At 44.1% G+C, this 12,227-nt stretch overlaps 1 protein-coding gene across 2 annotated transcripts in view; it reads left to right on the forward strand.

Annotated features, from left to right (window-relative positions):
* Positions 1-12,227, forward strand: part of EPG5 (ectopic P-granules autophagy protein 5 homolog) — a 127,643-nt gene that overhangs the window by 47,057 nt on the left and 68,359 nt on the right. For both annotated transcript variants that reach the window (XM_025273430.3, XM_045164034.1), the window contains exons 18-24: positions 4,050-4,194; positions 4,424-4,621; positions 5,002-5,112; positions 6,237-6,359; positions 7,245-7,411; positions 8,353-8,574; positions 10,389-10,512. In XM_025273430.3, coding sequence (XP_025129215.3) covers positions 4,050-4,194; positions 4,424-4,621; positions 5,002-5,112; positions 6,237-6,359; positions 7,245-7,411; positions 8,353-8,574; positions 10,389-10,512 — 1,090 coding nt within the window. The remainder of the gene's footprint in view (positions 1-4,049; positions 4,195-4,423; positions 4,622-5,001; positions 5,113-6,236; positions 6,360-7,244; positions 7,412-8,352; positions 8,575-10,388; positions 10,513-12,227) is intronic.

Raw genomic sequence — 12,227 nt, forward strand, 5'->3', positions numbered from 1 at the left:
CTGATCTTGACCTCTTTTACACACGAACCCTTCTATGAATCAGGCTCTGAAATTAAAGCAAATGGAGGACTGATACTGTATAGAAATATTTTGGGAGAAATGAAAAAGCAAAGAAGTCAGAAATTTCAGTGTATTTCTCTAAAGTTACGTTGAGTGTGCCTGCCTCTCGTCTTCCCCTTCCACGTCCTCTACTTCCTCTGCCTCTGCCACCCTCGAGACAGCAAGACCAACCCCTCCTTTTCCTCCTCCTCAGCCTGCTCAGTGTGACGATAATGAAGATAAAGACTTTTATGATGATCCACTTCCACTTAACGAACAGTAAATAGTCATAATGCTCTACACTGATAAACTTACCTGTTGGGTATGTGTGTGTCTTTGTGTGAAAATCTGACAACTGTATGGCAGGAACTGTATGAGACGTTTTTATTCATCATCCTCATCACCTAAGTATTCATCATGTAGTACATGCCATGCAAGACTAGTGTTAAAATGAGTAATCTCTCCTTACATAGGCGTGAGGTGAGTGACATTTAATATAAGATTAGTAATGTGTTAGTTTTCTTACTGTTGTATACTTTTGCTTTCAAAGAATTATACTACTGTATAATATGCTTCTCTCTCATAATTGGAGAAATGGTGTATCTACCTGTTATCACAGATAAGTGGTTCTTAAAACAATGTAATGTTTACAGTACTGTATTATGAATATGACTGTCATACTCTCTGTGATTAAATTTTTTATAACAAATCATTCATTAGTATACAGGCTAGATAATTTTGAAACTGTCATATTGATTATACTAGGCTACCATAGAACAGTCATATTGCTGCTTCTTTATTATTAATGCATGAATTGTTATTATACCTGTAAGTCAATGTGAATTTTCACACTGTCTTTTCATGTTTGTTTGGTGTTAGTAGGTGTAGCATCTACAGGATTTTATAGCATATAAGGCATTATTGATGTAGGTGCTGACAGATGGTTTGCCTTGTAAACAGATGATGTAAGCTTACAGAATCAGTGGATACAGTACAATACTGTAAATGTATTTTCTCATGATTTTCATAACATTTTCTTTAACTAACTTTATGATAAGAATATAGTATATAATACATACAACATAAAATAAGTGTTAATTGACTGTTTATGTTGTTGGTAAGGCTTCTGGTCAGCAGTAAGCTATTAATAGTTAAGTTTTGGGGGCAGTCAAAAGTTATATGTGAATTTTTAAGTGCATGGGAGCGTTAATACCCATACCCCTGTGGGTTTAAGGCTCGTCTGTATATGGCAAAAGTATATGGAATCATGGTAAAAAATAGCTGCTTAGGGAGGGAAAAAATTAAGGATGAGTATGAATTAAGATTCTTAATTGCACATGGTGGGAATCCAGTATGTACCTGTTTGCAGGAAGGGACTGTACTGGCTCCTGTGATTAGGAAACAAGGCTCATGATAACATCAGGTCATTCTGAAGTGGTGGTTCTCAGCTTGTGGAGTTTTGACCCTCAGGGGACACTTGATGTCTAGAGCTGAGTGTGGCTCAGCGGTGAAGAATCTGCCTGCAGTGCAGGAGCTGTGCCGTCCATCCCTGGGTTGGGAAGATCCCCTGGAGGAGGAAACCCATTCCAACATTCTTGCCTGGGAAATCCCATGGCTGGGGGATCCTGGAAGGCTACAGTCCGTGGGACTGCAAGGAGCGGACACAGCTTAGTGACTAAACAACAAGAGATCATTTTTGTTGTCACAGCCTGGTTGGGAGTGGAGCAGGTAGGGCAGGTGGTTGGGAGAAGGGGATTTAGGGGACGATTGAGGGAAGCTGCTACCGATACCTGGTGGAGAGAGGCCAGAGGTGGTACTAAACATTCCACAGTGCACAGGAGAGCCCTTCCCGGTAACTAGCCGTCCCAACATGGCAGTAGTTGCAAAGCTGAGAGGCGGCGGGTTAGTGCTTCTCTGTGTGTGTGTCTGCCCTCCCAGGTCCCTTGGCCCTGCTTCTGTCTCTTTCAGGCCTTCTCTGCAGGTGTACTTTCTCTAGGGGAGTGAAACGACATGGCTACAGAGAGAACTAGGCAAAGGCAAATGTTTTTCTTTATCATTATTCCTTATAATGATTCCCGATTGGTCTGATTCATCTGCTCTCCCTGTGCCTGTTGCTGTGTCCATGGGTTTGCCTAGTCCTGGGAGGACGGTGTATAGGGATTCTGTATTGAAAGTCCCTCCCTCCCACAACTCTGGTGTGGAGGCGGGACAGTTCCCCTGACGAGAGGCGGTGTTACCAGAAGTGAGACAGGCTACTTGGCGAACAGAAACAACAGGTGGCCCACAGATACGACTTTGTGAAAGAGGTGGGTTTTTAATTGAGCTTTGGAGCACCTGTAGGCCAGTGGAGAGAACCTGGCCTTTTCAGTATCCGTGGGGGTGATAGGAGGGGCTGGAGAAGGCCAGGCTAGGGAGGAGCGTGGCAGGAGGGAGCTGGGAGGAGGCCATCTGGCTGGGGCCTTTGGAAGAGTGAGGAAGGCGGAGGTGAGGCCTGATGAGGAGGCCCGATGGCAGGGGCAGGCAGTGTGTCCAGAGGCATGAGGGGGACACTACAGTTTTCCCATTGGGTGTCATTTCAAACAGCGTGTCACAGACTTGCCGGGGATGAGACTCAACCGAGAGCTTATTAAGTATGGATTTCCAGCTCCTCCCCCAGATATTCTGCCTTAGAAAGAACGCGTTAGGAACTTGGGACCTCTTTTTGTGAAACCAGCATTCTAGGCGCCGGGCACGTCTGAGGCCACTCGTGTTCTGGTTAGCACGTGGCTTTCAGGGTGCTCGTGTGCAAGGCGTGTCCTCACCCCATCACTCTCGTGTGGACACAGGTGAGTTCCTTCACTGTCAGAGCTTCCATTCTTTATTTGTTTGATGAGATAATATTCTTTCTCAAACAGGCTGAGTTTAAGGATTAAGTGATACGCTCGAGGTTCGGTGCCTGCTTGGAAAAATTTTAATAAATTGCCTTTAGGTTTTTGTGATTTTGGGAGTTTAAAGTTAGATTGAATGGTCCATTCTGCCGCCCTCCCTCCCAATGCTAAGTTTTGAGTGAAGGTGAATCCTAGGCTCCGTTTCCAGCGCTCGCTCCTCTGTATCCCTGCCCTCGAATGCTCACATGAGCTCTGCTCTCCGAACTCTTACAGGGCTGCATTGCGCCGGGCCCGTCACAGCTTTGCTTTTCCACTCGAGTGGAATTTGGCCTGCGTCGTGCCAGCTGTGAAGGGGGACGCCCCTCACTCAGCAGTAGCCTCTGCACTGCCACCATCCGCACGCAGGCTGGGCACTGCCGTCAGACACACAGGCAGTTATCACGTCCTCAGGGTGCAGTTCCCAGTTCTAAGTGCCATGAAGGGAAACGGTGCTGTGGGAGAGCTTAATGGGTTAGACATGCTTTAGGTGCAGGGAGGGGGTCAGGAAGTCTCCTCTGAGGAGGGGACATTGCAGATGAGAGGTGAGGGCCGCGTAGGACTTTGTCAGGTTAGGTGTGGGGGAAGTGTTTCAGATAGAAAACCCAGCAAAGGCAAAGGCCCTAGGTGAGGATGGAGCCTGGCACACCCAGGGAACGGGTCTGTAACTGAATTATGATATCTGCACACACACCCCCCACCCCTGCTGCCCAGTGTCCGGTGTGCCACCTTGTGTGAAATTGACACCCAGTGAAAGATTGCGGCAGGGTGATTCTGCGGACATCTCTGCTTTTGTCAGTGGGAGTGGGAAGGGGATGGAGTGGTGCTTTGGGTGTTTTCCCCTCTAATGCTCTTTAACTTGCACAGGTTTATGTGTCCTAGACCTGTTCACTGCACGCTTATAGGTGGGTAGATTTAACCCATGTCAAACTGGAAAACTTGATTCTTCTGAAATTCCTGAAGGTTTTTATCAGAATCCCTGAATAGAGCTTTAGTCTAAAGATGGGACCATATCAGTGTTTTCCTGTTTCTCATCGGTAATTAGCCACTGGAGAGTCTGTTGGCTTCGATCGGGAGGTAAAGAGAGTTGCCCTGTGTGCTCCGCAGGTTTCTGTCGCACCTCCTCCTGTTCCTGCACTTGGACAGCGGTGTCCCCCAGGGTGTCACGCAACAGGTCACCCACAAGGTGGCGCAGCACCTGACAGGAGCCAGCCACGGGGACAACGTGAAGCTTCTCAACAGCATGATTCAGGTCAGGGTCCCGCCAGCCCCTAAATGTACCCTCGCCTGCCTCCTAATCACATGCCCCTGTGCTAGCACGTCTGTGTGTTTCGGTCATTTCAGAGCCCTTGGCACAGTGCTTTGGGCCAAGGAAGGCAGCAGATCTGGGTTTTTAATGGAGCTAGGTGTTATTGTATTTGTGTTTTAAGGGTGGGAGGCTGGTTATTACCTTTGTCATCACCTGAGTCCTTTCTCCATAGGCCCACATTTCTGTAAGCACTCAGCCCAATGAGGTGGGCCCGGTAGCTGTATTGGAGTTCTGGGTTCAGGCTCTCATAAGCCAACATCTTTGGTACCGGGAACAACCCATCCTCTTCCTCATGGACCATTTGTGTAAAACAGCTTTTCAGTTGAGGCAAGAAGACTGCGTGCAGAAATTGCTCTACCAGCAACATAAGGTAAACCTGTTGTGGAATTTATCTTTGTCATCAGCTAGAAAGTAACCTTCTAAGGAGGCTCCCCACATGCATCCTTCTCAGTGCTGCTCTGTGCCCACTGCCTTTTTAAAGCCCTGCCTTAATGGTATCTTATCCAGAAACCATAGTCTGCTAGCATGGATCCTTATAAAGCCAAAGAAGGACACCCTAGGAGGAGCCCTGCTCATTCATTACATTTGCCTATGATGTGGGATTATCACTGCTGGTAGACTAATTACTGAACTCTGTATCTTACCTGAATTGTCCACTGGCATAAGATAATTGCTGTACTCTTGAAAAGCTCGTTGGTTCTGTTTTTTGAAAGCCGTCTCTCTCTGCTCCACACGCTCTCCCTGGCGTAGAATGCTTTGGGCTACCACTGTGACCGGAGTCTGCTCTCCTCTTTGGTGAGCTGGATCCTGGCAGGCAACATCACTCCTTCCTTTGTGGAGGGCTTGGCCACGCCCACTCAGGTAGGCAACCTGCTGTGGATCACTTGTTATCTCTGTATACTCTAGTATTGTTATTATCCTTACCTACATTACTAATAGCCTAAAATATCTAACATCTATTCAGCACTTACTACACATAAGAATGCTTTTCATTTAATCCTCACAGTAGCCCTCTGTTGAGGTTGTGCTGTTGCTGTTCCTGTTTCACAGGGGGCATTAACGGAGGTTTAGCAGAGTCAAGTGGCTGGCTCAGGATCAGATAGCTTGTTATCAAAACTCCAGCTGCCTGACTGCAGAGCCTGCCCAGCAGCAGGACAGAATGGTTAAGATGCTGGAGCCAGACTGCCCGGGACTCAGCCTTGGTTGTGCCATTTGCTAGCCCTATGCCTTGGAAACTGGCTTATTCTTTGTCCTCAGAGTCCTCAACAGTCAAATGAATGTAATGTTATTACGAGGTGTTGGTTGTTTTTATTGTTATCATCATTTTCATTAATTCACCACATTGTTTTTATCATTATTACCACTTTTTGGACTTTGTGTGTCCGATTCTGTCTTTGTTTTATCACTTAACTCAGTAGGAGCATTCTTCAACTTCCTGTCACAGTCTTACTCCTGCTCTTCCTCATACCTCTTGGGATCCAGCTGAGGCAAACTCCATGTTGTTATCTGCATACATCTCTGGCATTTCCATGTTTTGCTGAGCTGATTCTCTTATCGGACATGCCTTCCTTTCCGGTCTCTGTGTAGAGCCTTGTCTGATACATTTATCTTCTCTGATCCCACCTCCCTTCTCTAGTTTCCCATAGCGCTTGACCTCTGATTCAACATCACACTTGTCACTTTACATTTTGGTTACTTATATATTAGTCTTGTTTCCCCTGGTGAATGGAAAAACATCTTAAGGGCAATTACTAAAGTAGCTTTTCCAAACGAATTTAATATTTTTCAATAGCCTATTTTATATAAGTTTATATCTGTGATACAAGTAGAAATAGGTTTAGAAAAGCTATATGTTAATTTTAGAAACTATAAATGTGTCGATTGAAATCTGTGATAGCAAAGGTGTTAGTCTGTGGAATATTAGGGTGTGTTTTCCTGTCTGAATTGGAGCTCGTTCCCCTCATGTTTACCTGGTGTCCTTGCAGGTCTGGTTTGCATGGACAGTCCTGAACATGGAATCCATCTTTGAAGAGGACTCCCAACTCCGAAGAGTTGTTGAAGGGGAATTGGTCATAAACTCTGCATTTACCCCCGACCAAGCTCTGAAGGTGCAAATAACAGTTCTGCATTTGAGTGGTAGAAGGTGGTTCACTTTGATGCTGATGGGTTCACCTGTAGCTTTTGGACTTCTGTGTTTTCTTTTGTTGGGAATGTTTGGGAAGCACAATAACTGTTCTAATGCTCAACATGGTGAATTGAAGTGTGTATTTCCTTCCCGAGGTTTATGTAACATCAAGAGTCACAAGTTTTATAATATGAGGCTGCGTCCACTGCATGTATGAATGGGATTGCCTTTGGTTTAGAGCATCAGAATCCCCTAGAGAGCTTGTTAAGAATCTGATTCCTGGACCCCGACTTCTGACATTCTGAATCTGGAGTGGGACAAGGAATTTATTTTTAGAAACTCCCTAGCTGATCCTTAGGCTCACTAAAGTGTGAGAAAAACGGGAATGAGTCTTTAGAATTAAAGACTTTCTATTTTAGTGTCCAATAGTGTAGACTGTGCTTTTGGATTTCAGAGCCTGTCAAGGTATTTATCATTCTTGAACATCCATTTAAAATCTAAATTTTCAAGACATTGATAAAGTTTATAAAATTTACTTTAGCTTTCATATTATTCTCACACTGTAGTGTTTTACATAGAAAGGGATGGAAAGGCATGGAAATGAGATTAGACTCAGTGATGCTTAAGACTCAGTCCAGTTCTGGGGTTTGTGAAATTTTAACAGAAAAAGGCTGCCCCACGTGTCTTATTACTGGGGATGTTTAAGTGTTAGCTAGAGGGTTGGAAAAGTAAGGTTTATATGACTTTTTTTTTTTCTGTATCGAATCGAAAACACAATGGTTAGCATTTCATTTGAGTCACTTAGGAAGAGCAGACCGTTTGCAGATGTGATCATTACATGGTTGCTCAAAGCCCGTCTCTTTTGTAGAAAGCCCAGGCTCAGCTGAAGCTCCCCATCGTCCCGTCCCTCCAGAGGCTGCTGATCTATCGCTGGGCCCAGCAGGCTCTCCTCACGCCTTCTGACCATCCTCTTCTGCCACTCGTTTGGCAGAAGTTCTTCCTCCTGTATCTCCACCGCCCAGGACCGCAGTATGGGTATGGTACCCAGTGTGGTAGGGAATCGGTTCCTGCCTTTTCCCTGCTCTGCTGCTCTGTGTTCTCACACTGTGACACGGTAATGAGAGTCATTCCCTGGCTCAGAGCCTCCCTCCTTTCCTGTTTCACATCTGTTAGACTGGACCTTTTCTGAGTTCAGGGTATCTTGGGGCAGCTCTCGCTTCATCACCCCCCATACCCAGTTTGGTGAAGACAACACCCTGGAACTGCGTGGAGTTTATCAGAGAGCCTCTGGAGTCCCACACTGAGGCTGCTTGTGTGGCCATGGTGGGGCTTGTTTGAAGGGACTTGTGTTGCTAGTGTGTGTGTGTGCTAAGTCGCTTCAGTCGTGTCCAACTCTTTGCGACCCCATGGACTGTACCCTCCCAGGCTCCTCTGTCCATGGGATTCTCCAGACAAGAACACTGCAGTAAGTTGTCATGCCCTTCTCCAGGGGATCTTCCCGACCCAGGGATCAAATCCAAGGCTCTTACATCTCCTGCATTGGGAGGCAGGTTCTTTACCACTCGTGCCCCCACGGTAATGCAGGTATGGACAAAGGCCAGGACTTGCCTGGGGTGACCATTGCTGTCTGGCTCCAACTCAATGTTTCTGTTTCACTCTCACTCCCTTAACTCACCCTCTTTGAAACATACAGATGGTGATTCTTCATCACTTCTGTTTTCAACTGATTGCAAGTTCAAGAAGAGATTCTGTTTTTAATCACTTCTGTACCTCTAAGTGGTGACAGTATCTTGAATTTGCATAGGATTTCATTCTTTTAAAAACTGCTTTTATATGCATCGTATTGTTGGAGCCTCATTATAACCCTTGAGGTAAAAATGATATGTATTAATACAATGAGTTGTTAATGGACTGTAATGGGTCACATAGAGCATCTTGTGTTGATCCTAGTGTGCTCTTTGCTTGCATTTTTTAAGGTTACCTATAGATGGTTGTATTGGAAGGAGGTTTTTTCAAAGCCCTGCTCATATCAGTTTGTTGAAAGAAATGAAGAGGCGCCTGACAGAGGTGGCCGACTTCCACCACGCTGCGAGCAAGGCCCTCCGTGTTCCAGCAGAGGGCAGTGAAGGGCCGCCAGCGAGCCAGGCTGGCACCCTTGCTTACCTGACTTCACCAGAACTGCACACAGAGCTTGTGAGGTGAGGCATGGCTGTTTAACCATTTGTGGTGGTGTTTGTAGCACAGGTACTTGGATACTTGTGCTGGATTGTTGATTTGTGTTACAATTGCTCTTAACCTGTTAGACTGACTGTGGAAGGTGGTTTTGACTATAGGTTTGTATCCTGTAATGTTTCTCTTTTGTGTTTCTTATGAGAAGTGAATCAGCAATTTGGGTGTACCTCTGTGACGTGCCTGGAGTCTGATGAACACTTCTAAACTGGAGGGCTGGTGACCTCTTTTCTTTTTTTATTTAGTAACAGAAGCAAACCGAAACAAGTGATCATAGCAAGTTAGCTACTAGTGTAGTCTGCTAGGATAGTTCTCTAAAAGAGGTAAATGCCCCAGGCAGAGTCCTTTAAATGGAGTTCATAGACCCTCTAGGGGATTCTGGGATCGACCTGGGGTGTAGTAGATTCATAATCTTCCAAAACTGCTTCTGAAAAATAGACTCAGTGTTTGTACACACTGTAAAGGGTTAAGAACTCAGAGGTGAGTCTGTGTCCCCTTCACACTGTTCTTCTACCTTTCATTTGTAAGCTTGATGTAAACCAGATATTAATCTTATAAATAGGACTTAATAAAAATAACTTTTAATAGTGAACTCAATGCAAAATGAATACAAAAGTCTCAGTGAGGAAACCCAGAGTTTCAGCCCAGTTCTCAGACGTTAGGCTTGATTGACCTCAAAGCCTTAGGGCTTCTTTCTGCCTCCAGAATAATTTCTCCCTGTCTCTTTCTTGCTTGAAAGAAAATTTCTTTTTGCTGGGCTTAACCAGTGGGAAGGCTTTATCTTTGAACATTTAGATCAGCTAAGAAAGTCTTTGATGTCCCCTTTTGCCTTCTGGCATGTTGTGAAGTAGATATATAGCCCAGGCAGAAGCTGCATGAGAGCTCTGTCCCAGCCTTTCCCCTTTAAGAACCTCAAAGCCGTGTCCCTGGGTCTCTTCCTAGAGGCTGCTGTTGGGGTGAAGGTGGTATTTTTCCACTTTATTGTGTAAAGCGCAGCCACACTACCTTCTGGTCTCCCCCTGGTACTTTGTGTGTAATATGTGTGCTGTAGACAACTCTGGTACCTGTTGCTGCAGACAGCTGCTTAAAATACCAGTGATCTGAGCTAAATGGACTGTGTTCCTTATAAAACCAAAAAATAAAAACAAAGGAAGCATCATTAAATTAAAAAAAATTTTTACTGGAAAATTGAGAATTTTTTTTTCTTTTTCCTGTTTTTAGCTGTTTTCTTCTTTCTTCATGGGAACAGGGTGCAAACATGCTGTGGGCTCTGTTTGTGATTCCTTGAGGCAGGAAATTGTCATTTAGCCTAAAGCTGGCAGAGTCTTCCGAAGCATACGTTTTAAAATGGCTTTTAATGTTTTCTCTGAAAGATGGCAAATGTGTTTATTTGAATGTGATTTGCACTTTTCCAAGCACCAAGACTCACTGTGACTGGATTGCCTAGGAGAGAAAAACTCCAAATTCAGATCTTTGATCTGTGTTAAAGTCACCTTCTCCAGTTATTTTTTCTGTGTACTATATTTAACCCTCTTTTGTAATAGAGTTCACAGAGCCCTTTCTTCATACTTTTTGTATTAGCAATTGTTATTGCATCATATTTAAATGATTTGTGACATGTCTTTCTCCCTTGCTGGCTCTTCTTGGGAATGGAAACATTTTCTATGTTATGTGCTTCTAAACTTTTATCTTTTAGTGCTGGTGTTCCTAGAGATGTAAGAGACTTAATTTGCTTTCACATCTTTTTGTATTATATATGATTATTATTTTTTTTTTCTTTTAGGCTCTTCAATGTGTATATATTATGGCTAGAAGATGAAAATTTTCAAAAAGGAGATACCTATATCCCTTCTCTGCCAAAGCACTATGACATTCACCGGCTAGCAAAAGTGATGCAGAATCAGCAGGTGACACTATAGCAATGTCTTTTTTAGCATATCTAGTGTAATTTGAATTGGTCACTTTTATAACTTAATGGTAAAACCACTTATTGATACAGAAATGGGCTCATTGGGATGGTCATTTTTTTTGGTGGTTTTCTCAGTATGTAAATGAGTCTTTTAAAAAATGTATTCACTTATTTGTTAATTTTTGGTTGCGCTGGGTCTCTGTTTCTCCTTGCAGTCTTTTTCCAGTTGTGGTGAGCAGGGGCTACTCTCTAGCTGTGGCGTACAGGCTTCTCATTGCAGTGGCTACTCTTGCGGAGCATGGGATCTAGGTTCATGGGCTTCAGTGGTTGCGTCTCTGCAGCTCTTGAGCTTAGTTGCTCCACAGTATGTGGAATCTTCTTGGACTAGGGATCTAACCCATGTCTCCTGCACTGGCAGGCAGACTCCTATCCGCTGTACCTCGGTGAAAGTCTGTAAATGATTTTTTGAAGGCAGTTTGTTGCCAGAATCTCGGCTCTCTGTGCACCAATGCTAAACAGAAATACAGAGACAGAGTTATGGAGGAGAAAGAAAGAGTGGCTTTATTACTTTGCCAGGCAAAGGGGAACACAGTAGGTTATTGCCTCAAGAACTATGCCCTCCTCTCTGGTGAGTTGTAGAGGTTATATAGTCAGGCAGGGGTATATGATAAGAATGAAGGCAGTAACAGTCTTGGGTTCTTCTTCTGCAGTTTCAAAAGAGCAGGATTGCTGACAAGATAGAGTGTGTGCAAGGTCTTAGATGATGCTGTTAATGTGCTGCACTCAATGCATCAGCAAACTTGGAAAACCCAGCAATGTCACAGGGCTGGAAAAGATTAGTTTTCATTCCAATCCCAAGAAGGGCAATGCCAAAGAATGTTCAAACTACCATACAGTTGCACTCATTTCACATGCTAGCAAAGTGATGTTCAAAATCCTTCAAGCTAGACTTAAACAGTACGTGAACTCAGAAATTCCAGATGTACAAGCTGGATTCAGAAAAGGCAGAGATCAAATTGCCGACATTCATTGGATCATGGAGAAAGCAAAGGAGTCCAGAAAAACATCTATTTCTTCATTGACTTTGCTAAAGCCTTTGACTGTGTGGATTACAGCAAACTGTGGAAAATTCTTAAAGAGATGGAAATACAAGACCACCTTACCTGTCTCCTGAGGAACTTGTATGCAGGTCTAGAAGCAACAGTTAGAAGCAGACATGGAACAATGGACTGGTTCAAAATTGGGAAAGGAGTACATCAAGGCTGTATATTGTCACCCTGCTAATTTAACTTATATACAGAGGACATCATGTGAAATGCAGGGCTGGATGAATCACAAGCTGGAGTCAAGATTCCTGGGAGAAATATCAACAACCTCAGATATTAAACCTCAGATACTAAAGAGCCCCCTGATGAGGGTGAAAGAGGAGAGTAAAAAAGCTGTCTTAAAACTCAAGGTTCAAAAAACTAAGATCATGACATCCATTCCCATCGCTTCATGGCAAATAGATGGGGAAAAAGTGGAAACAGTGACAGATTTTATTTTCCTGGACTCCAAAATCACTGTGGACGGTGACTGCAGCCATGAAATTAAAAATACTTGCTCCTTTGAAGAAAAGCTGTGACAAAGCTAGACAGTGTATTAAAAAGCAGAGATACCACTTTGCTGACAGAAGTCCGTATAGTCAGAGCTCTGGTTTTTCTAGTAGTCGTG

The sequence above is a fragment of the Bubalus bubalis genome, chromosome 22 (assembly GCF_019923935.1).
Source record: "Bubalus bubalis isolate 160015118507 breed Murrah chromosome 22, NDDB_SH_1, whole genome shotgun sequence".
Lineage (NCBI taxonomy): Eukaryota > Metazoa > Chordata > Mammalia > Artiodactyla > Bovidae > Bubalus > Bubalus bubalis.